This window comes from Phoenix dactylifera, chromosome 9 (genome assembly GCF_051530095.1).
Source record: "Phoenix dactylifera cultivar Ajwa chromosome 9, Ajwa_hap1_PhDact_Kaust_v1.1, whole genome shotgun sequence".
Classification (NCBI taxonomy): Eukaryota; Viridiplantae; Streptophyta; class Magnoliopsida; order Arecales; family Arecaceae; genus Phoenix; species Phoenix dactylifera.
The window spans coordinates 14178253-14203032 of record NC_143198.1 but is presented as its reverse complement, the minus strand read 5'-3'; the positions used below and the strand labels follow the sequence as shown (position 1 = coordinate 14203032).

General features: G+C 37.8%; 2 protein-coding genes across 4 annotated transcripts in view; both read right to left on the bottom strand.

The window, feature by feature from the left end:
• Positions 1–21894, bottom strand: part of LOC103697031 (2-oxoglutarate (2OG) and Fe(II)-dependent oxygenase superfamily protein) — a 40351-nt gene extending 18457 nt beyond the window's left edge. For 2 of the 3 annotated variants that reach the window (XM_039117851.3, XM_039117850.2), the window contains exons 1-6: positions 21639–21893; positions 21493–21570; positions 16703–16786; positions 16391–16561; positions 16040–16108; positions 15681–15807 (exon numbers count right to left, since the gene is read on the bottom strand). In XM_039117851.3, coding sequence (XP_038973779.1) covers positions 15681–15807; positions 16040–16108; positions 16391–16561; positions 16703–16786; positions 21493–21570; positions 21639–21758 — 649 coding nt within the window. In that variant the 5' untranslated portion in view covers positions 21759–21893. Of the gene's footprint in view, positions 1–15680; positions 15808–16039; positions 16109–16390; positions 16562–16702; positions 16787–21492; positions 21571–21638 lie in introns of all 3 variants that reach the window. The other variant, XM_039117853.2, reaches the window with a different exon arrangement.
• LOC148702460 (uncharacterized) lies at positions 10512–15521 on the bottom strand. Its single transcript, XM_089925325.1, has 2 exons — positions 15418–15521; positions 10512–15315 (listed from the first exon to the last, which is right to left on the bottom strand). Exon 2 carries the CDS (start codon positions 11687–11689, stop codon positions 10649–10651), a length of 1041 nt encoding a protein of 346 aa, XP_089781451.1. The 5' UTR covers positions 11690–15315; positions 15418–15521; the 3' UTR covers positions 10512–10648.
• Positions 21895–24780: the final 2886 nt, after the last annotated feature.

The following is a 24780-nucleotide window of genomic DNA, read 5'->3' as shown; positions in this document are numbered from 1 at the left end:
ATCCGTACCCTCTATGTCTTCATGTTCGAGTGGGTATAATCCTCCCTTATCTCAGACTACGAATAAGACCTTGCTTAGCCCCATTTTGGATTTCCATCACTGTACTCAATAAAATAGCAGTATCAACATGACTATCCAGTATAGACAGTCTACTAGGATCCTAGGTGGTCAAAATACCAAGACTAAAGTCCTAGGACCCGACTACGAACATTATAAGGGACATCAATACTCGACTTGGAATTGAATAGATGCATGTATATTACATTTCTAATTTTAATGGAGGTATTTTACATATTCAATGTTATGCTTAGTTAATTTAACATGTATTAGATAGTCGCACCATTCTTTAGACATGTACCATTAAAAAATAAAAGTGTATTACATTTAATCATCAAAAAACGAACTCACAAAACCCTATTTTACATTCAAAATTAAAGAAGGAAGCTTAAAACCTTGAATATATATATATATATATATATAGTGTGCCAGTATAGTTTGGCACAGTACCATACCGTACTAGCTGGTCAACTACCAGTATGCAGTCTAGTACCGAGATAGCAAACCTTGCTTAGGATAGGTTTGTCTAGGTTTAGGTTGGTCTAAGTTTAAGCTAGAGAATTTATCCAATCTGAGTGGACAAAGCTAGTACAAAATATGATGTCCTCTTGGATATGGCTCTACTTGCCCATGGAGTACCCTGACTATATCCAAGATGAACTCAAATCTTTCCTATTTCTCTCAACATTATTGCTCCAACTCGATCACCTAATAAGAAAGCAAAATAAAGCTTTTCTACGTATTACTTGAGCTTAGTTTAAACTTAAAAACAAACTTTAGGCCCGTTCATGGAAATTTATAACCACCATTCTATCCCAAACATTTCATGACAGTCCACTATATTAAAAAGTGGCCTATTATTTGACTACAACGCATGCTTCCTTCAAAGTTCAAACAGTCAACAATCTGCAAGGCTAATAGCGAGAGATTTCCTAATTCTATGGCAATTCATGTTCCAAATTAGTCATGGCATCCCATGAGAAAGGCCAATATCAACCAAAAGGTATGAAAGGTTGTGAATTGTCCATTAGCCCCTAATCTTTTGCACTTCTCATTATTCCAGAAAGGACTTTCAAAATGGCAAATAAAATGAAGTTTCAAGTTCCGCGTGCAAAATCCCCAAACATCATTCAATGATAATCACATCATATCTCTAATAATATCTCACAGTAGCAAGTTTCACATAGATAACACATGACATGTTTGAAACATGAAGATATAGATAAACACGACCACATCTCTAATCTATCCAAAATCTCATTTTTTTTCCCTCCACCCCAGATTTTTTTCCTCCACCCCATATCACTGCTTCGAGTATGGTCAAATTGCATTTTCCATATCCAAGCTACTATGTTACATGGGTTTGGGCACAGGTGTCAGGTATATGGACACTCTATATGTTACCTAATTTTGTGAAGACTTGTTATGTTTGTTTATTGCCCACATTTATACCATATTTACATATATTCGCCTGTCATGTACACAATTGTGCTGTCTTTATGCACATACATTTTTATTTCTTCAATGGGCCAAAGACCAAAAATTAAATCCTCATCAAAATAAGGGCTTGATAATATTTGTAAATAAACTCCTATCTCAAAATAGCATACAAAGTAGGGACTAAGGATTAGTTTTTGCATCAAAAGCTATTTAACCAATCACATTTATCCATATTCTTAATAAAGCCCGACAAAACCTAATCCCTAATCTCTATCTTTGACACCATACCTATTATACCTTCGTCGCCTCCAACCCTTTTCCCCCGATTTCTTCTATCCATCACCAAGGCACCATCTTTCATCTCTTGACCAGCTCCGGCAAATCACCTCATCTAGTATAGGGAAACTGCACCTACCCTGCCCCCCAAACCAACTTCTCCTTCCCCTTCACAGTCTTCTTGACGTGTCCAAGTAATGCTAGTGCATGTCAAGCATGGATTCCACACCTGTACCTAGAGATGTGTCATATCAACACAACTATCTTGAGGTGATTAGGCGAGCCCGGGTATCACAACCTAACTCTAATACAACTGGCAGGATATCTCAACCTAAATTGCTTATATAATTCATGGTTAGAGCACTATCCATATTCACATAGCTCTTGTAATCACTTTTACCACTTCCCAATCTCCACAACCACTTTCCAACAATGTGAGGCGCAAGTCTTTCACTTGTCTTACTTTAAACCCACTCATTTAGCCTTATGATAACCCAAGAATGACGACAGCTACTATTTCCCTTTAATCTCAACCATCTTCTTGGATAACTTATTTGGTTAATAACTAGTTTGTTGACTGTAGTGTTTCCAAAATCAATAGAAAGTAAACCTGAAAGTCAACACAAGACAAGAGTAACTTGGCCACCGATATTGTTGCGGGGACGGCCTTTGGCCGGAGCCTCACACAATAGCATAGCCCACATTAAGCTAGCAGAGAAAGAGGACCACGTTCCTCCCGAGGTATTGTCCGCTTTGGGGGTCGAGCGTACCCGGAGCCCTCCTCACGGTTTTGTTCCACAAAAGGGCCCTCGAGAGGAAAGGATTTCCACCCCCCATTTAAGGCACGGAACCTTTCCACTACTAGTGAGACTAAATTCAAGGCCCCCTCCCCCCCCAACATAGCCCCCCAAGCAGGAAGGTTCCGGCCAGGTTTTACCCCAACAGGCCCCCACAGTCCTGGAGGGTAGTCAATGGAGAGAGGAGGCGCCCCTACCTGGCGCGCCATCTGTTGCGGGGACGGCCTTTGGCCGGAGCCTCACACAACAGCATAGCCCACATTAAGCTAGCAGAGAAAGAGGACCGCGTTCCTCCCGAGGTATTGTCCGCTTTGGGGGTCGAACGTACCCGGAGCCCTCCTCACGGTTTTGTCCCACAAAAGGGCCCTCGAGAGGAAAGGATTTCCACCCCCCATTTAAGGCACGGAACCTTTCCACTACTAGCCGATGTGGGACTAAATTCAAGGCCCCCTCCCCCCCCCCCAAACAGATATAAAAGAGCTTATTTTTCACATGGATCTCTCATCATCAATTCTATCCACCAACTAGTCCTGCACATAAATATCTATGAGAGGTTTCTCTCCATGATTAAAGTAAGATCTCTTCACTTAGGTTCCCATTAAGTAGAGAGTTTTCGTGGAGGTTGACTTATGATCCAAAGGGGATTGTGATGTACTAATTGCCATGGTTTGCAATATTGGACTGTACCAATCCATAACATGGATACCGACTTGCACCGGGTGCAAAACAATACTCGATATGCTGCCTATGCCGAATGTCAATACCTATACCAATTGGGTATTAGCACAATTATCGAAACCAGCACTGTGAACTTTGCTAATTGTCCAATCTTGACGTAAACAACAGATATTTCATCAGCTTACTTCATGTGAATGACAAATAAAATTCTGTTATCCAAGGTAACAAGCCAAGAGGGGGGGGTGAATTGGTTTTTCTTGATTTTCGATTTCTTAACTTTGCTAATTGATGAGTGAGTGATTTGGTTAATATAGATTAACTACAAATAGTGAACTTAGAACAATACACAATACAAACAACAAGAAGTATAGTGGTTCGGTGCTCTCCTATTCTCCTACATCCACTCCTCAAGCGATCCCTTGGAAATTCACTATAATCCCGTGGATTACAGTTGGATTGTTTTCGAGGCTCACAATCCAAAAACCTTTACACTTGGTTTTCCGGGATCACCAAAAATCTATGTTGGTTTTACGGGCTCACCAACTAACCTTCACCGTTGGTTTTACGGGTTCACCAACAAACCTACACCGTTAGTTTTACGGGCTCACCAACAAATCTTACAAGATTGTTAAAAAGAGAAAAAAGAAGGTTTAAACTCCTATATGAGCAGATATAACAAATATAAGCTACAAAGAAGAGTTAGAATATAGTTATCGCTTTGATAAGGCTCTTCTCTTCTTTGTCAGGGAATGCTTCACTCTTCAAGGGTTGGTGGAGCTCTTAATGCCTCTTTTTGATCTGCTCAACCACTTTCTTTTGATTCTTGAATGAAGCACCTCGATGAAGAAAATTAGGGCTTTTATCTTTCTTGGGTAAGCTTTGATATTTTGCAAAAGGATACTTTGCTCTGATGAATAGTGTCATTATAAATATTTTCCCACATGTTTAGGTTACTTTCCATTGGTTAGATTTGAAAAACTATCCGTTACTAGCCGTTGGGAGGTCAAAAAGTACTTCTGCAGAACTAGCCGTTATGCTTCTGCCCGTGCTGGGGTCGACCCAAACTTTTCTAGGGTCGACTCAAACCACTGTTCATCAGACTTGGGGTCGATTCAACTTCCAGTGGGGTCGACCCAACTTTCACTGGGGTCGAGTCCTGCTACAGTGGGGTCGACCCTCTCAGGGATCACAGAACCTTGTATTTCAGTTGTTTTTCACTGGGGTCGACTCAACTCTTTTTGGGATCGACTCAAGCTACAGTGGGGTCGACTCAAGTTCCATTGGGGTCGACCCTCTCAGGGATTCCAGAGACCCAGTTTTGAACGACATAGCCTTGAGGTCGACTCATGTTCAGTTGGGGTCGACTCCATTGGGGTCGACTCAAGTAATCCTGGGGTCGGCTCCATCTGGGGTCGGCTCAAGGAAGGTTGGGGTCGACTCTCTCAGTAAATTCCAGAGACTTGTTTTCTTGAGGCTTGAAGCTGGGGTCGACTCAACCATACTTGGGGTCGACTCCACTACTGTTCATCCATGCCATTTTCGCAGAGGTGTGCCTGATGGTTCCATGATGTGCCAGGATCGACTCCACCTTTATTGGGTTCGACTCATTCCATACTTTGCTGCATCTTAAGGTTAGAATTATCAATACAATCAATGAAATATACTTCAAGCAATTTTGAATATATGACATGATAGTGCTACATACTCTTAACAATGAAAAATTACTATTGTGCCCTTAAGAATACGTTTCACTTGAAACTTTGCTGAATTAGAATTTAGAATTCACTATCCCTTTTCTATCGCAAATTTTATCTCATTATTAATCATTGAAAGACATCTTGATCTCATTCTTCTAATGTATCGAGAGTGTCGAATTCAGTAATGATGTATCATATTAACTTGTAGTATTTAATTAGATATTTTCTCAATGGTTGTGTTAATCATCAAAATAACACTATCATCCTCAATCTCTCCCTTTTTGATGATTATAAAATATTGAGTATGAGCAGATTGATACTTATCTTAAAATTAGAAAATTTGTTCTAAAAAAGCTCAAGTTGCTGAATTTCAGATTTTCAAATTTGAGAGTGAAGTCTCCTCCTTTTTCATCCAAATATTGCCAATTTGAACTTTTGATTTTCTCCCCCTTTCTTTTATATTTGGTTAAAGATGAAACTTCAAAAATTTGAGATAAAACAAGAGTTTCAGGTTATGTATCGAGGTATGAGAGGTATGTGCCAAATTCTGAATTTTGATTAAAAGTTTAGACTTTAACATTTTCATTGTTACATGTCGCTCCCCCTTAAGTGTATATTATCTCCCATTATAATTTTCAAATTTGTTTGTCAACTTATTACAACTTCTTTCTTTCCTTACTTCTCCCTCTTTTTGTTATCATCAAATAGGTACATGGCAATAGATAAGTAGAAGCAGTAAATAATAAACAGTCAAGTTTCATTGATCAAAATGGAACATTGTAGTACATTAATGTCAAAAATACAATGTTCTTCAATCAAAGTGCAAAGTACATTAACAAAGCAAAATACATATGAGAGCTAGATAAATTCTAGGCACTAATCATAATGCTAACATCAGCCTAGGGGGTATCTAAGAGCTGTGATCTAGTCCTCATCCTCCTAGTATAAGTGGCTAGGGGAGGTCGAGCCTAATGGAACTGAGTCTGGCGTGGACCTCGCTGAGCTGGATGACTCTGTGCCGAAACCTCCGACTTAGTTGCTCGGGGCACAGATGGACCATGAGCCTCTCTCTCTCTGTAATGCTCCCACCTGTTCTCTGAGGTCTCTAATCTCAGCAGTCATAATATCCATCCTGCTCGTCAATCCGTCAGAGAGAGTCCTCACCTGAGCTGACACAAGCTCAGTCATCCTACTCCAAAACTCCTCCGTGCATCCCATGGGTACGGATGACGACGGGCCAGCCTCTGAAGGTGCCGTAGGATGATCCTCAGGTACCTCAGCCTCAGGGATGGGGTCTCCAACCTCTGGTGCATCACCCTCCTGTGCATGTATCCCTGCTCCTGCATGCACCATTGCCCGTTCACCTTTTCATAACCCATGCGAACTAGGGACCGTGTAGTGTAAGTGTCAGTGAATAGCAGATGCCTAGAGATCTCTCCCTCTACAGATATGTCATGCTGTCGGAAGACCAGGATGAGTATCATACCATAGGGCAGAGAAACTCTCGACTTGCATATAGCCTCTCTCATCTGTCTGATCATCATAGCTGGGAGGTTTAGGGGAATGCCCTGAATAACATGCTCCATAATGACTAAATCTCGCTCAGATATGTGATCAAATCTCCCACTCTTCGGAAACAAAATCCGACCTATGAAGTTGTGCAACAACCTCATCTCAGCTGATAGAGAGCTAGCTATCACAGTTTCGGAGTAATCAAAATCATCTCTCTCAAAGATCAACTGTAGAGCTCTTAACTTGCTTTCCGGTCTTTCTGGAGTTGCACCTTCGCAGGGAAGATGAAGCAACTCACTCAAACTTTCTTCCGAGACCCTAACCCTTACTCCTCGGACTTCAGACACAAGCCCTCCCGGTCCAACCTTTAGGAAGGCGTAGAACTCACGAACCGAGCCCGGGTAAGTCACCAAATCTAGGGAGCAAAGATACTCCCATCCTTGCCTTCGGATCCAATCCCCCAAACGGAACCCTTCTTGAACCAAAAATTCGGAGTGGATCCTTCTCCCCATGGTAACCGGTATCCCCGCATATTTTGCAAGTTGAACTAAAGGGAAGAGAGGAGGAGGAGGCTCTACACGTCTCACCTTATGGAAGCACTGTAGAAGACTCTCTAGCATGTCTATCTACAAGGGTTGTCCGTGAAACTCTCCCGAATCTCTTAGCAACGGCTCGCTTGGGTCCCATTTTCACCAAATGCTTCCTTAGGTCTTGATCCAACGGTTTGGGGAAGCAATCTTCTACTGTTTGGAGATGATCGGAAGAAATTGGAAAGTGGAAAATAGGGTTTAGGAAGAGGACAAGATGAAATAGTGCCCTAACAATAGCTCACGGGTCCCTCTTTAAAAACAGGGTCCCGCCGTTGGATTGACCCCAGTTTCTACTAGGGTCGACTCAACGTGGGGTCGACCCCATTTTGGCTCGGGTCAGCCCTAGTTCAGCCCAAACAAAAAAAAAATTAAAATTCTTCCTTTCTTCCGATCCTTGCCAAATTTTGTGGGGCATTGATATGTGAGTAAGGAATCTAGAAATGAATAATTTTACTCATGTTTCATGGGATTTTCAAAATAAGAGAGGAGTATCATGAGGCAACTCATTCCTTCCATTTCCACTCAATCAAAGGGATTACATATGCCTAATTCCCTCCTAAGCATGCAAAATCTATTTTCACTTAAAGATTTTGTGAATATGTCAGCTAATTGTTTCTCAGTACATACATGCTCAATACATATGTTTCCATTTTGCACATGATCTCTAATGAAATGATACCTTATCTCAATGTGCTTGGCTTTAGAGTGCTGAACTGAATTTTTGGTAAGGTTAATGGCACTAGTGTTATCACACTTTATAAGAATGCTGTCTAATTTAATTCCATAGTCCTCTAGTTGTTGTTTGAGCCATAGTACTTGAGCACAGCAACTCCCGGCAGCTATATACTCGGCCTCAGCCGTTGACAAAGCAACTGAATTCTGCTTTTTGCTGAACCATGATACTAAGTTATTCCTTAAGAATTGACATGTTCCACTGGTGCTCTTCCTATCTAATTTGCATCCAGCAAAATCAGCATCAGAATATGCAAGCAAATCAATACAGGAGTCTCTAGAGTACCATAATTCTATGCTTGTGGTTCCTCTCAAATATCTAAGGATTCTTTTGACAGCACTTAAATGTGATTCCTTAGGATTTGATTGGTATCTAGCATATATTCCTACACTAAATACTATGTTTGACCTACTGGCAGTTAGGTAAAGCAATGATCCAATTAATCCTCTATAGAGCTTCATATCAATACTTTTTCCTTGTTCATCTTTGTCTAGTTTACTAGTGGGGTTCATAGGAGTGCCTATCACCTTGTGATTTTCATTTCCAAACTTCTTTAATATTTCCTTTGTATACTTAGCTTGATGAATAAAGATGCCTTCCTTAGTTTGCTTGATTTGTAATCTAAGAAAGAAATTTAGTTCTCCCATCATACTCATCTCGAATTCTCCTTACATTAATTTAGCAAATTCTTTGCAAAGATTATCATTAGTGGCACCAAAGATTATGTCATCTACATATATTTGTACTACTAGCAAATTTTTGTCTTTTCTTTTGAGAAAAAGTGTTTTATCTACATTTCCTCTACTGAAATCATTATTTAGCAGAAATTTGCTTAATCGATCATACCAAGCCCTAGGTGCTTGTTTCAATCCATATAATGCCTTATGTAATCTAAACACATGATTTAGCAATTCATGATTCTCAAAACCAGGAGGTTGCTCTACATATACTTCTTCCTCTATATAATCATTTAAGAAGGCACTTTTTACATCCATTTGATACAATTTGAAATCCATGAAGCATGCAAAAGCTAGAAGTAATCTAATAGCTTCTAATCTGGCTACGGAAGCAAATGTTTTCTCAAAATCTATCCCTTCTTCTTGATTGTATCCCTTAGCTACAAGTCTAGCTTTATTTCTTATAACTACCCCATTTTCATCTAATTTATTTCTAAAGATCCATTTTGTTCCAATTATAGAATTATGCTTTGGTCTCTCAGTTAATGTTCATACATTGCTTCTTTTGAATTGATTTAATTCTTCTTGCATTGCATTTATCCAATTTACGTCTTTTTCAGCTTTTTCATAATTCTTAGGTTCTATTTGTGAAACAAAAACAAGATAGTCATTTATATTTCTAAGAGAGGATCGAGTTCTTACCCCATGAGATGGATCACTAATGATTAAGTCTTTAGCATGCCCATGTGCGTACCTCCATCCCTTTTGTAAGTCTTGAGAGTGTTGTGGTACATGATCGTCCTCTTTATCTTGATTTGGTACGTCATTAAGATTCAATTCATCATCAGAAGTATTTTCTCTCCTAGGAGACTCGCTATCAGACTCATCAAAAATGATATGAATTGACTCTTCAACTACAAGTGTTCTTTTGTTGAATACTCTGTATGCCCTGTTAGATGTAGAGTATCCTAAAAAGATACCTTCATCTGACTTGGTATCAAATTTACTTTGATCCTCCTTGCCATTGTTTAAAATGAAACATCTACATCCAAATACTCTAAGATATTTAGCAGTTGGCTTCCTATTCTTCCAAAGTTCATAAGAAGTTTTCTTGGTTATAGGTCTTATTAAAACACGATTTAAAATATGGCAAGCAGTACTTACAGCTTCAGCCCAAAAGTACTTTGGAAGATTTGACTCACACAACATCGTGCGTGCTATTTCTGCCAAGGTCCTATTTTTCCTTTCAACAACCTCATTTTGTTGAGGCATTCTAGGTGCTGAAAATTGATGAGAGATACCATTTTCATTACAAAATTCTTCAAAATGTTGATTTTCAAATTCAGTTCCATGATCACTTCGAATTGCAATTAAGGTGAGCTTCTTTTCAGTTATGATATTTTTATAATATTTCAAGAATGCTGAAAATGCTTCACTCTTATGTGCAAGAAATGAAACTCATGTGTATCTTGAGAAATCATCTACTATGACTAGTCCATACTTTTTTCCTCCTAGACTTGCAGTTCTAGTAGGCCCAAATAGATCCATGTGTATGAGTTCAAAGGGCCTAGTAGTTGATACTATATTCTTTGATTTGAAAGATGATTTTGTTTGCTTTCCCAATGAGCATGGTCCACAGATTTTGTCTTTTTCAAATATTAATTTTGGCACATCTTTTATCAGATCCTTCTTGACTAGTTTTGATATTAAGTCCATACTAACATGTCCTAGTCTACGGTACCAAAGCCAACTTGTTTCACTTTTCCTTTCTTCATTAGTAATTAAGCATAATCCATTTTTCTTGCCTAAATCATGAAGATCTACCATATAAATATTTCCATGCATGTCCCATAAGTACAATGCTATTATCTTTTGGATTTATAATTATGCATACTGAAGCTTCAAATATGGCTTTAAGACCTTTATCACAAAATTGACTTATGCTAAGCAAGTTATGTTTCAGACCATCAACTAATAAAACATTTTCTATGAATGTGAATGGAGTAATATAGATTTTACCCTTTCCAATGATAAGTCCTTTTCCATTGTCTCCATAGGTTACCACTCCACCCTCTTTAGATTCCAAAGTGACAAATTGTTCTATGTCACCTGTCATGTGTCTTGAACAGCTGCTATCTAGATACCATCGTTTATCCCTCTTATTAGCTGTAAGACACTCCTGCAATCAAAGTCAAGAATGTGCTTTAGGTACCCAAACCATGTTGGGTCCTTTAAGGTTAGTACTTGATGTTCCTTTTTGAATCCAAATTTTCTTGGACTTTAGCTTACTTTTATCACTCAATTTGTTATAACTAGGCTTTCTAAGATTGCATTCATATGCTTTCTGTCCTACTTTATTGCAGCAATGATAAGTTATATTTTCAGTTTTGGCTTTCATAAATATGTTCTTTAAGTATTTTTGTTTCCTATTAGTTTTATATCCCAAACCAGCCTTATCATATACCGCTTTTTGACTATCAAGAATCATATTTAATTTAGTTGAACTAAGTGTAAACTTGTCCACTAAGGATTTGTATTTTTCTGCATCTTCTTTTAGCTTGATATTTTCAGCAATTAAATTCTTGATTTCATTTGTGAACCTCCTACTTAATGTTTCATAGTTATTAGATAGTTTCAGCTTATCTTTGATAAGAGATTGATTTTCATCTTTTAGAACTTTATTTTTATGAATTAGCTTCTTGTGTTCTTCCATTAGTTCTAAAAATGCATCATGTAACTCTTCCACCGAAAAATCATATTCAAGTTCAGAATCTACCTCATCGTTATTGGCCATGTAGCAGATTTGAGCCGTCTCTTGTTGATCTTCCTCTTCCGAACTTGACTCTTCGCTTTTACTCCATTCAGCCATGAGGTTCCTCTTTTTAAGTTTTCTTGCCATCCATTTCAATTCCAGGCAATCTATCTTGAAGTGCCCGGGCTTGTTACACTCATAGCATATTGGCACTTCTTTTTCCTTTTCTTTTTCTTTTCCTTTTTTCCGGCTTGAGCTACCTCTTACGAAAGATTTTCTTTTATAGAATTTCTTTTTATCTTTCATGAATTTTCTGAATTTTCTTGCAAGCATTGCCATTCCTTCTTCATCATATTCCTCCTCATCATCGGACTCCTCTGATGCAGTTTCCTGCTTTGGAGCTGTGGATTTCAAGGCAATGGTCTTCCTTTTCTTAACCTCCTCTTCTGAGTTTTGTTTCATAGTCAGCTCATAGGTCATGAGTGATCCTAGAAGTTCTTCCAATTGCAGTGTATTGAGATCCTTTGCTTCTTATATTGCAGTTATTTTGGCCTCCCAAACTCTTGGTAGAGATCTGAGAATTTTTCGTACTAGTTCAGAGTTGGCATAAGACTTTCCCAAACTCTTTAGTCCATTTATGATTTCAGTGAATCGAGTGAATATTTCAGTTATGGACTCAGTGGATTCCATTTTAAACAATTCATACTTATGTACTAATATATTTATTTTGACTCTTTGACTTGATTAGTTCCTTCATGTGTGACCTCTAGTTTATCCCAAATTTCTTTAGCGGAGATGCATGTGGATATTCTATTAAATTCACTTATATCTAGTGAGCAGTAAAGTACATTAATTGCTTTAGCATTTAATTGTGCAAGTCTTCTATCATTCTCATTCCAATCCATTTCAGGCTTAGGAATGATTGTGCCCTCTATACTAACAGTGGGTGTGTGTGGCCCCCTAGTTACGATGTTCCATATGTCATAGTCTAGTGCTTAAATGAATATCCTCATCCTAGCTTTCCAATAAGTATAATTAGTGCCATTAAATAAGGGTGGTCTATTTGTGGATTGTCCCTCGCTAATAGAACATCCTACTTGGGTTGTCATGATCTTTGACTCTTGATCGTAAGATCAACGAATACTATGAGAGCACCTCGCTCTGATACCACTTGTTGCCCAAGGTGACAAGCCAAGAGGGGGGGTGAATTGATTTTTCTTGATTTTCGATTCCTTAACTTTGCTAATTGATGAGTGAGTGATTTGGTTAATATAGATTAACTACAAATAGTGAACTTAGAACAATACACAATACAAACAACAAAAAGTATAGTGGTTCGGTGCTCTCCTATACACCTACGTCCACTCCCCAAGCGACCCCTTGGGAATTCACTATAATCCCGCGGATTACAGTTGGATTATTTTCCGGACTCACAATCCAAAAACCTTTACACTTGGTTTTCCTGGATCACCAAAAACCTATGTTGGTTTTACGGGCTCACCAACTAACCTTCACCGTTGGTTTTACGGATTCACCAACAAACCTACACCGTTAGTTTTACGGGCTCACCAACAAACCTTACAAGATTGTTAAAAAGAGAAAGAAGAAGTTTAAACTCCTATATGAGCAGATATAACAAATATAAGCTACAAAGAAGAGTTAGAATATAGTTATCGCTTTGATATGGCTCTTCTCTTCTTTGTCAGGGAATGCTTCACTCTTCAAGGGTTGGTAGAGCTCTTAATGCCTCTTTTTGATCTGCTCAACCACTTTCTTTTGACTCTTGAATGAAGCACCTCGATGAAGAAAATTAGGACTTTTATCTTTCTTGGGTAAGCTTTGATATTTTGCAAAAGGATACTTTGCTCTGATGAATAGTGTCATTATAAATATTTTTCCACATGTTTAGGTTACTTCCCATTGGTTAGATTTGAAAAACTATCCGTTACTAGCCGTTGGGAGGTCAAAAAGTACTTCTGCAGAACTAGCCGTTATGCTTCTGCCCGTGCTGGGGTCGACCCAAACTTTCCTGGGGTCGACTCAAATCACTGTTCATCAGACTTGGGGTCGACTCAACTTTCACTAGGGTCGACCCAACTTTCACTGGGGTCGACTCCTGCTACAGTGGGGTCGATCCTCTTAGAGATCACAGAACCTTGTATTTCAGCTGTTTTTCACTGGGGTCGACTCAACTCTTTTTGGGGTCGACTCAAGTTTCATTGGGATCGACCCTCTCAGGGATTCCAGAAACCCAGTTTTGAACGACAGCCTTGGGGTCGACTCATGTTCAGTTGGGGTCGACTCAAGTATTCCTGGGGTCGGCTCCATCTGGGGTCAGCTCAAGGAAGGTTGGGGTCGACTCTCTCAGTAAATTCCACAGACTTGTTTTCTTGAGGCTTGAAGCTGGGGTCGACTCCACTACTGTTCATCCGAGGCATTTTCGCAGAGATGTGCCTGATGGTTCCATGATGTGCCAGGGTCGACTCCACCTTTGTTGGGGTCGACTCATTTCATACTTTGCTGCATCTTAAGGTTAGACTCATCAATACAATCAATGAAATATACTTCAAGCAATTTTGAATGTATGACATGGTAGTGCTACATACTCTTAACAATGAAAAATTACTATTGTGCCCTTAAGAGTACGTTCACTTGAAACTTTGCTGAATTAGAATTTAGAATTCACTATCCCTTTTCTATCGCAAATTTTATCTCATTATTAATCATTGAAAGACATTTTGATCTCATTCTTCTAATGTATCGAGAGTGTCGAATTCAGTAATGATGTATCATATTAACTTGTAGTATTTAATTAGATATTTCCTCAATGGTTGTGTTAATCATCAAAATAACATTATCATCCTCAAATTCTTATTTGATTGTTGAGAAAATCCCAAAAATTGAAGAAAGGAAACCAAAACGTTAGAAGTTAGTCACTAACGGTACACAAAACATCTAAAGTGCAACGCAATCTTATGACGGACCAAATTTCATATCTCAAGCTTCACTTGTAGCTAAGGTCATGTAGCAATTCCTTTGCATTTTTCCAAAGAACTCATTGGTCAAACAAATGGATCCATGTCCCTCACATTGGTTGATACTTGATAATAAGGATCTCTTAAATGGAGAGTAGTCAACTACATACTTCAGCGCAGCAGTGTCACCAACTTACTCCATAATTATCATATAGAGTATATTAAAAACACACACATTTTCCAATTGCTCCTTGATGTCTGCATGGATATTTTCATTGTTGAATCAAAAGCTTTAGTTGTCAAGAAATTTATCATTTCTCCTTTGTTGCAAGTTACACCAAATTGATGGAAGTAGCGTGATCCCCCCTCTCTACAAGTAGTCCATCATACCAATGGATTGAACACAATTAAATAAATTGGAGAATACTGCACCAAGCATCATATTTCGACACCACACTTGTTCCAAAATAGTGTTGTTGTCATTTCCTAATTTAACAAAATCTTTTTTTCAAATGAAGTCTTAATAGCATTCACGCCCCTCCATTACTAAATATGAGATTGCTTTTCCATTTGTCCAAGTCACAGCCTCCCCTGCATTTATCATTTGTAGATTCTATAATCTTAATTGGTGTCACTTGGAGTGGTGAAATGCAAACATTATATGATAGAAAGGATTGTGCACATTAGGCGGGCCAGTTCGGGTGGGGGGTATGAAGGTACAGAAACAGTAAGAAACAAATAATTGCATAGGAAGCATAATAGACAGTTTTGACAAATTATCTCATGCGCCGAAACACAACTTCAAGCAAATAAAAGTGGAATTTCTACATGGTAAAATAATAACGGCTAGAAAGAGACCCACAGCACAAGCCCAAAATAACGACATCTATTTCAATGATGGAAATATTTTTTAATGCTCTGTCAATTATTATGATTGCAAATTATAATTTAGAACCCAATTGCGGACTATGTGCCCAACACTTTGTACCACTTAAAACAGTCAAAAGTGTAGAACTTGCTGTTCTCTCCATCAAGTCTTGCTCCTACTTTTGGCTATCAAAGGAAGAACATCGCATGCACAGACACTGAGTCGAAGCAAGTGATGTATACTTGCCCTTGCAGGCTGCAGCCCTGAAACCAGTCGTTAGCCTTAGTCAAAGCAATCTCCTATGGACAGCTCAGAAGAGTAAGGTGGACAAATTGGATGAGATTGTAGAGTTCACAGCGACGAACTTAATAATAGAAGAAAAAGATAGTATACAGATTTTGAGACACCTCTCCCATGTTTCTTGTTCTCCAAACATTCATATTAAATGTTACTGCATTAGGGTCAAACCCTATCATTTCCAAAATGAAATTTAGTCATATAAGCAAATCAAATAAAAGAATTTCTAGTTTTTCTTTCTTGAACATGGATTCATCATGATAATAGACACAGATGAAATACAATTGCATTGTAACTTGTTTTGCAGGAACAAAGAGAAGTAAAAACATACCTTCTTTGGAACCAGCAACCACACAAAGTAGGTTATGGTGTGGATCATAGTGAGTACTAGATCTAGATCGAGTCCTATTCATCCACAAATTCACAGATGCCAATGTTTTCATTCCTATAAATACAGGCTGCATCAACAAACAAAGATTAATCAGGATGATACATATGGCACGTTTTGAAGATAGATATGGACTAATGGTACATTATGCTCAGAGATTCAAAAGCTGGGCTAAGAAAGTTATGACTTATAATTCACACATAAGTAGCAAGCAAAAACATAATATAAGGAGAAACATATTTACAAAAGAAAAAGAGAAGAAGAAGAAAAGAGATAAAAGCAGATAAATGGTACAGTCAGACCATTTGAATGTCTTCTCTCAGAATTTCCAATTGACACCTTTCTTTGCTCTCAGTGTTCAAAATGGGGACCTGTCAAATATGTCATACTTATAAAAGGTTAAATACAGTATAGTTACATGGTATAGCTAAATAGCTGAATCACAAAGTGTGAGTTTGGACGGGCATAATTGATGCCTAGAGGTAAAAAATGCAACATCAACATCAAAGAACGCTTCCTGATCCATTTTTTTTGACTTATGTATAGCGCCCCCCCCCCCCCCCAACACACACACACACAAAAAAAAAAAAAAACCCTACCCACAGGAACCACTTCAGTTAATAGTGACAGAATAGAAGGCAAGTGATAATTACCTGTGCTATATAGAATTGGTCAGAAGTATCCACGGAGGTAGAGCATACTTCTTTTGAATATGATGGTTCCAAGGAAGACTCTTCTGTCACCGTAGTGGAAGTACTGACAACATTCACTTTCTGAAGATAGAGTTTGCAGGAGGCAATGAAGGTAGAAAATGGTATAGGTACCTGCGTTCAGATAGTAAAAGAAATTCTAAATGCAGCTAATGTAGGGTAGCCAACTTGCCATGATTCAGAATATTGCATAAATAAATGCCAATGCTAAAATACCAAGTATCCAAAAGTGTAAAATCAAAGATGCAATTTTACCCGTTCATGGCTTCTAAGGTTCCCATAGAAAACTGGTGCAGATTTGGAATACATAGCCTCCACGACAGCAGATCCTGCTTTCTCCTGTAATTTTTACTCCATGTAAGATGATTCCCAATGTAAAAATTAGGTCTTCAATCAGCATGAGCTTGAAAGGTTGGGTTGCTCAAACAGCTCCCCATAAAGGATTGCCAGATTTCAATATAGTTGTTTTGCATATTGACATTAGGTTGACATTTAGTCCTAAAAAACATGGCAAACTATTAAAAGGATTCAAATTAAAATAGGGACCATAAAGCTGATCCAAGATTGTTGCGATAAAATCAAGTGGTTACGATGCCTTATATATAATAAATATATGTAAAGAATACAGAATATTAGAACCCTGGTGCAGCGATATATCCGTATCTTGTTTCTTTTCAAAATTTTCACATAGGCATCTCCATTTTACAATACTCACACCGACAGTAGAAAACTCCTAGCTGTCACAACTTATTAACTTCTACTCTTCTTGATGGCTAAATTCCTTAAAAATATATACATACCTTCTTGATTCAAAACCTACCCAGTGGAGTCAATAAAATAAAAACTTAAAAATACTTCAAAAATTTCCTTTCAAAATTACCTAGTGGAGCTTTCCTCTTTATTTTTCAAATATCACCATAGTCTTCCCCCTTTCCAAAAACCCTATAGAATTTCCTTTTCTTTTTCAAATTCTCCAAAGGGTTGACTCTTTTTAAAGATAAAACATTCCATTCTCCCTAGTGGAATATCTTTTAATTCTTCTATGGAATTTTCAAAAACAATTTGTTAGCAAAGTTTCCAAAATATAATTTCTCCAGTGCATCCTCTCCAGAATGTCATAAAAATGCTATAAAAATTTGAAAGTTTTCAAAAATCCCAAAAAAATTTGCAAAAGTTATCAAAAAGTCCAAAAATAGCTAATTATGTGAACTTTAACAAACTAGGAGAATCCTCATGCTTTCCAAACAAGTTCACTCCATAATAAAGTACTTATCGATGCTAAGCCTATCATTCTAGGTTTGCCTAGCACTAATCTCAATCCCTTCATACTTCTAAGGAATTGCCATAAGAGTCACAAAAGTATTGCATTTTCTTTTGAAAATCACCACACTTCATCATTGCAAAACATACATTTAGACTACAATCTAAATGAAGGCTAATGTAACCCACACCTAAGGATCATACTCTATGCCAAGTGATTCAAGCCACCTAGTCAAACATGCAATGGCCAGTTCAATGTCCTCACAGACAAACAGGACCCCTGCCAAAGCATCAATGAGCATCCCTTTGGGTTTGGCTATACACCAAATTCTAACGAGCTTCATATCCTTCAGGTCAAGCTCCATGCAAACTCAAACAAACTACTAGTCTCACCCATCACTCCCTCCGCAGCCCTAGTGAAATTCACATACCGGACATTGATCAAAGATAGCCCTGCAGTCATGGCACAACACACAGCAAACACAAAACATAGATAACACCACCATAGCATACATTTGCATTAGCATTCACACCATCATCACACAAGACACTTTCAAAACATGAAAATTGAGGCAACCCTCCTTAAATACTGCCGCTTCCTCTACCCTTTAGTAGGAGGTTGTCACCTTTTTCTTTGACAATTGCCCACTCCATGGCCTTGTCAAAGATGGCATATTTTAGACCCCAGTTGTCACATCTAATAAACTCAACTTTTCCTGATGGCTAAGTTCTCTACCATCTACCCCAAGACCCTTACAATACTTCCTTACACTCTAATTTATCCTAGGTTGGCCAAAGATCTATTTCCAAATTTTTGGGTATTTTTAAGATGAATTCTACTTTCCCTATTTTCTCCCTCCAAACAAAGTTATAGAGCACAAATCTAAGACCTAACCTCCCCTAAATCTTGTCTAAACCTCCCTTGATCACATTCTAGACCCTAATTTGGCTTAATTAGACCAAATTATCATATTTCCTACTTTTGCTATATTTATGGATGAATTTCTTGAAGTATTTCTTAATCAGGCTGTTAGAACTTATCATTTCCCATCAAAATTGCATATGGTGCCCTTGGGCCATAAACCCCCTATTTAAGCCATGGACAGCACCCTTTAATCATGTACTTTAAGTCAATGATTGTTACAACTTGGCCTATCATGGTTTTATTTAGACATGATTGAACTACGTTTTACTATCACCCCAACACTCCCTAAATTCACCCCTATCAAGACTTCTAGCCTCATCACTCACCATCCATCTTATTCTTACTCCCTAATTTGAACAAGATCTCCACCTAGATCTAAAACTCCTAAGAAAATTCAATAATTTGATCGCTCTAATTTTCCATCCTTTAATTATTGCATGCTCCTATCTTAAGACCATACCTCTTAGGATCATGACACTTGTCACCCTCTCCTCATAAAACCAGAGTCTCGTCTAGAATCCTCCTAGTTCCCCATTTACTTTAACCCACTTCTACACCCTCATCTTCCATAACAAACTTTGCAACATCCTAAAAAATTCCATGATCTCACCCTAATTGCACCCATATCTACTTAGATTTCTTCTCTCCTTGCGACAAGTGTCCCCCTATTCTAATTCTTCCATTATTCCTTTCCCCCCCAATAAGACAAATTGAAGATCTTCTTTGTAACTACCTAAACTCTTCACCAAGTCTAGATTCTTGACATGCATTGGTTAGAATCATGTCTTGTATTTAGCTCTCTCACCTCTCCCTGATGACCTATTTAGCCTTTAAGACCCTCACTGGAACTAGCTTAAATCACATATATGCCGCTCCATTATCATCTATTGAATCATTTTCCCCATTTTACAAAATCCTATCCTTCCATGCCTTCTTCACATCATCGTCAAAAGAAGAAAGAACTAGCTTACTCCCTTATTGCATTTAGCATCCCTCTCTATCATTGGATCATTATCACTTCCCTCATCCTAGCCCTCCTCTCTTATCTTTTTTATCACATCCATACCAAGAAGCACAAGCTAAAAAAACTAATCATCCCTAAATCCTAGCCCTACACCACCTGAATCCACCGCTTCAAACCTCTCTTCTCCATTTCTAGTCAATAAAAAACCTTCACCTCATATCAATCCTAGGGACAAGATCCAAACAGATTTAATCCCATCCCTCAGTCCAAGATCATCTATCCTAGCCCTTGAAATCCAAAGAAACACAGGAATGCACTTCCATTGAATCCTAACTCTTAAACCTAGAAAACCTCACCAATACTCTCCCTTACACCCAAGACAATAAGGTTAAGCCATTTAGCACCACATGATAACCCTTAGATCTAGGGCTTCCCATCTCTCATAAATTCCTATTCCTTAAACCACCACTATCCCTCTGTAAATACTTTTACTCTATCCTAAGATGATGGTAGAATATAAGAAGAAAAACTAGAGAGCCTTGAGGAGACCGCACCACAATAGAGAGCCTAACACTGAGACCCCTCTTCTCTCCTTCACCTTCTTGTTTCAATCTTTTTTCTGCTTCAGCAAAACCCTAGATCTAGCCCTTAGCCACATCTACAAGCTATCAAGAAGACTAGAAGACTTATCATATCCCCTTACTTGGGGCCTCTCCTGGTAGAGGCTACAATCAAAGGGGAAAGGTGGAGGAAGAAACTTGTGATAGTTAAGGGTAACATGGTTTCACTGGGGGGTATCTATGTTTAGATCCTACTTTAACCAAACTTGTGATAGTTAAGCATAAAATGGTTTCATGTGCAATATAGAAGAAGCTTATGCATATAATCCTTGGGATTGTCTTTGCTATGTGATGGAGAGCATGCAACATTTCAGATGAATTAATGGATAAGAATTTTATTATCTCAAATAGACCTTGGTTCTTGTTTTGCCCCTAATTTAGTTCTTTGGGAGCCACATCCAACAAGGTGATATTGTCAAAGTACACAAGCGACCATTGACAATCCACCTCTAGTTTACAAGCAATAAAGATAAAAGCAGAAAGGGGAAAACTGGACAAGAACAATAAAAGAATGACAAGGCATTTAAATTTGCCCAAGCCATGAAGAGAGACCAAAAAAACACCACAGCGTACCTTTCACCAATATAAAAAAAGGGCCAAAGATGACAAAGAATATCTTGAATAACCAACAACACAATGTAGTATTCCACCCTAATGCATGACAAGTATCACCAAGCTAACCGCCATTCTAAAGAGATAAGACCACCAAGAGAATATATCCTTATAACACATCTAACAAGATCAAACTGATTCATTTTATATTTAACTGGAATCTTGCTGCAAGCTTTATGTGTTGGGAAGCAGCAAGCCAGAATCATAAAGGGCTATTATTTATCACATGTAGATTACCTCAGTTAGATCCCACTGACAAGTATTTACATAAGTCTAGCTGCTTGTGAGAGCTAAGAGGAAGATGTATAGACGAGATAATTGAACAACCACGTGCATACCTCTTCCACAAAAACTATGTGAAACTCTTCATGGAACCTCCAAGAAGAAGCAACAATGAAGATGATCTCTTCTTACCATTTATTCACACTAGAAACACCAGTTTATTGCAGTGTCTCCCAAAACCCAACAGAATTACATTCTTAAAAAAAATAAAGAAAAGGAAGGTCCATCCAATTGCAAGTGCACATCCTCTTGAAGACAATCCCATCCCAAACAAGCAAAGTAAATCTCAAATCAAAGAACAGCATTCAATGAAACATCTAAAGTTTTCACTTTAGAAAGAAAAGAAAGAGAAACAGATGGTGGAGAGGAAGAGAGAAAGGACCTCCAAGTAATCGAGGCCTCCATTAAAAGGGTTCCACTTGGAAAAGGCCTTCCAGTCCTTAACGGCGCCATGAATGACCTTTACAGAAACAAGAACTCGACGATCAGAGAAAAGTAACGTGAGAAAGAAAGAGAGGAAATGTTTACCGCTGGCACGTTGGTGGGTTCGATCTCGGTAGAGAAATCTTCGGGAGAAGGGGGATTCTCGAACTGGCGGACTCGCAGAGCTTCTTCCACTTGCCCCTCCTCCCATGCTTCGGATTCCATTTGATCACGCCGGAGAGCAGACAGAAGGCAAAGGAAAAGATGATCTTCGCTGGACCGCCAAACAAAAGCAGGGGTAGCAATTTACTCCGCCCCCGTCAGCTTCCCGACCCGACGCAGGTTTTACCTGACAATAAGCAGATAATGATAAAATCCATTCCGAATCCAACCGATGATATATATAATTTTTCACAATATTTTTACTAAAAATTATTTTTATAAATCTCTTTCTTTTCGAAATTAAAAATAATAATAATAATTTATATAAAAAAATTATGTTTATATTTTTATTCAATAGGACTCATCCCACTTAATTAGCTGATTATGGACCGAACCTTAAGCCAAAAATATATTCATTTTCAGCCGGAATCGACCGTGCCTATTTAAAATCTAACATTTGTTGTGCTCAAATCCGGCCCATAGTCAGCTCTACATCTAATATTACCCGCCCGCCCCACCAGCCCACCTAACGTCTTACCTACCAGCCATCCTACTCCGCCCCAAGACAAGTACAGAATGGGTACAAGTAATGACCTATCCAAACCAGACACGGTCTATTACCATCTCTAGATAAGAGTGAGGAGATCTTGTGAGGGCAAATGAACTATATGTTCGGTGTAGATCATTTTTTTTTCCAAAAAAAAATTGTTAATCCATTCATCTTTATGGGTTTTGCATAAAAATCCCTGCATTATTAATCTTATAATAAAAGATCACACTATTTTCTGCAGATGATACACATTTTAAAGTTCCTTGATAAATTTATCTCTAGATCTCCAGACAATATGGATGGTAGTACATATATGAATATTCTATATATACATACATACATACATACATACGTACATATATATATATATATATATATATATATATATATATATATATATACACACACATACATACACACACACACATATATATATATATACATACATACATACATACATACATATATATATATATACATATATATATATATACATAGATATATGTCTATGTATGTATGTATGTATGTATGTATGTATGTATGTATGTATATATATGTGTGTGTACACACGCATCATGTACTAGATCCAAAGGCAGAATTAACTAAGAACTCTTAGATGTGAATCATTCCGCAAAATAAGTAAATAAATAAATAAATATAATATTTTAATACAAAATCAATAACTAAGTGGGGGTTTTATCAAACACTCACTTAAAGTACAATCATTAAATTTGGACCTAACCAAAAGCAATCAAATTTGGGTGTGGAAAGATTAGGATTTGATCGGAGTTGATCCGGATTGAATTGGAGATAAAGGAGATGTGTCTAGTCATATGGGCTCCTACTGCATCACCTCATGGATCCAAGGTTTTTATCTTGTTTCGTGCAACTGCATCTATTCAAGACGTCAATCAACATAAAAAAAAAAGCTTCATCGCAATATAAAAAGTCATTTACATTTAGGAACCACCAAATGTAAATTTGATATTAAACCCAGAATAATAGTTGGATCCATCGTGTATTGCACTAAAAACCAAGGTTACATCCTTTGGATAGAGATTATTAAGGAATTGCATTAATGTTATTAACATAGTATATTTTATATTATAAAATAGGTTAGAAAATATGTTCAATGGACTATATTGCAAACTACAGCTAATATTTTGTCAATATTATAAATAAAGATCTTTGCTATCACTATGTACAAATTGATCCAAATAAAATCCATCTATATTGCAACATGTAGACACACCCAAGATATCACACGAGAAATAACTCTTTCATGCTTGGATCCACTGAATTCAACCCAACTCGATGCAATCCAATCCACTCAAACCTAAGTTGAGTTCAAACATAGAATATCTTAAAAATATCCTAAAAACTATACTTACACCTGTTGCCACCCCTTTTTCTTCGTCTTGTTCTGGGCGAGCCAGAAAACTTGGGATCCCCAGGAAGCTCAGTTTGTCGAGGTAGAGGGCATGCACGCCAAGCTTCGATTAGGCAAGCCTAGATGCGTGCACAGATGTGCCACCGACATCGGGCTAGTCGAAAAGGTGTGAGTCAAATAGAGGATAGAGAGTAACATGGTCCAGATGTTTTGACCTTCATGGACTTCGCCACTATTACACCATTGTTCAAAGAAGATAAAAATGGATGGAGATGTAGCATTGCATTATAGTAGAAAGGTTATAGTATTTATTACGGATGTAGTGCTGAGCTACAATAATGATATAGTGCTAGGCTATAATCATAGTTTAATGCTAGACAATGGTAGAAAACTAAGTTACACCTCCTCTTAGGTTAAAATAATAAAGATAAAGATAAATATAAAATGATTGAATTGATTATCGAAGGATTCCTACATAGTACAATTACACTTATTAACACTAATATATAGTAACTATCTACAACTACAATAACCATCTACTCTGTCGGTTGCTTCCCATGTCTCATCTTCAGTTGTGGCGGTTCTAGTAATCGTTGTCAACCGTCTTTCCACTATTTAGCACAATAATTTTACAACATCGGACTGATAGTTAAGCCTTATAGGCCTTAACATAATTTGTGTTGGCTGTGTCCCCTATTCAGCCTACAAATGAATCCTCTATTCTTGGAAATTTGAGATCGTTATCATTACCTTATCTTTTTGCCAGCCATCTTTCATGGCCAAGACTTTTCTTTTCGGCCTATTATTTATATTATAGCTGAATTCTACCTATTCGACTTTGGTCTCTACCTTTTGTGTGATCTTACATGTAGAACTCTATCCAGAGTTGACTAGAGTCATGTGATTCTATACTTTCTTTGATTCAATCAAACTCAATTTATGTGACGCAAGCTTCTATCTGCCAACTGGATTGTTAAGATGTAGTGTAAACAATGCCCCTTACATCTCATTGGCTGAGGATCACAAGACTAACAAGATGCCCGTCATCACCTCCTTGATACATACAAAATAGGAATCTTGTAATTGCGATTTTGATCCACTAATCGAGGGCTGCTCTTTGACCGAAGTATCTTTCTTCAGAAATT

Excerpts from the sequence above, each read along its gene's own strand:
- LOC148702460 (XM_089925325.1), bottom strand. The coding sequence starts at position 11,689 with ATGACCTATGAGCTGACTATGAAACAAAACTCAGAAGAGGAGGTTAAG.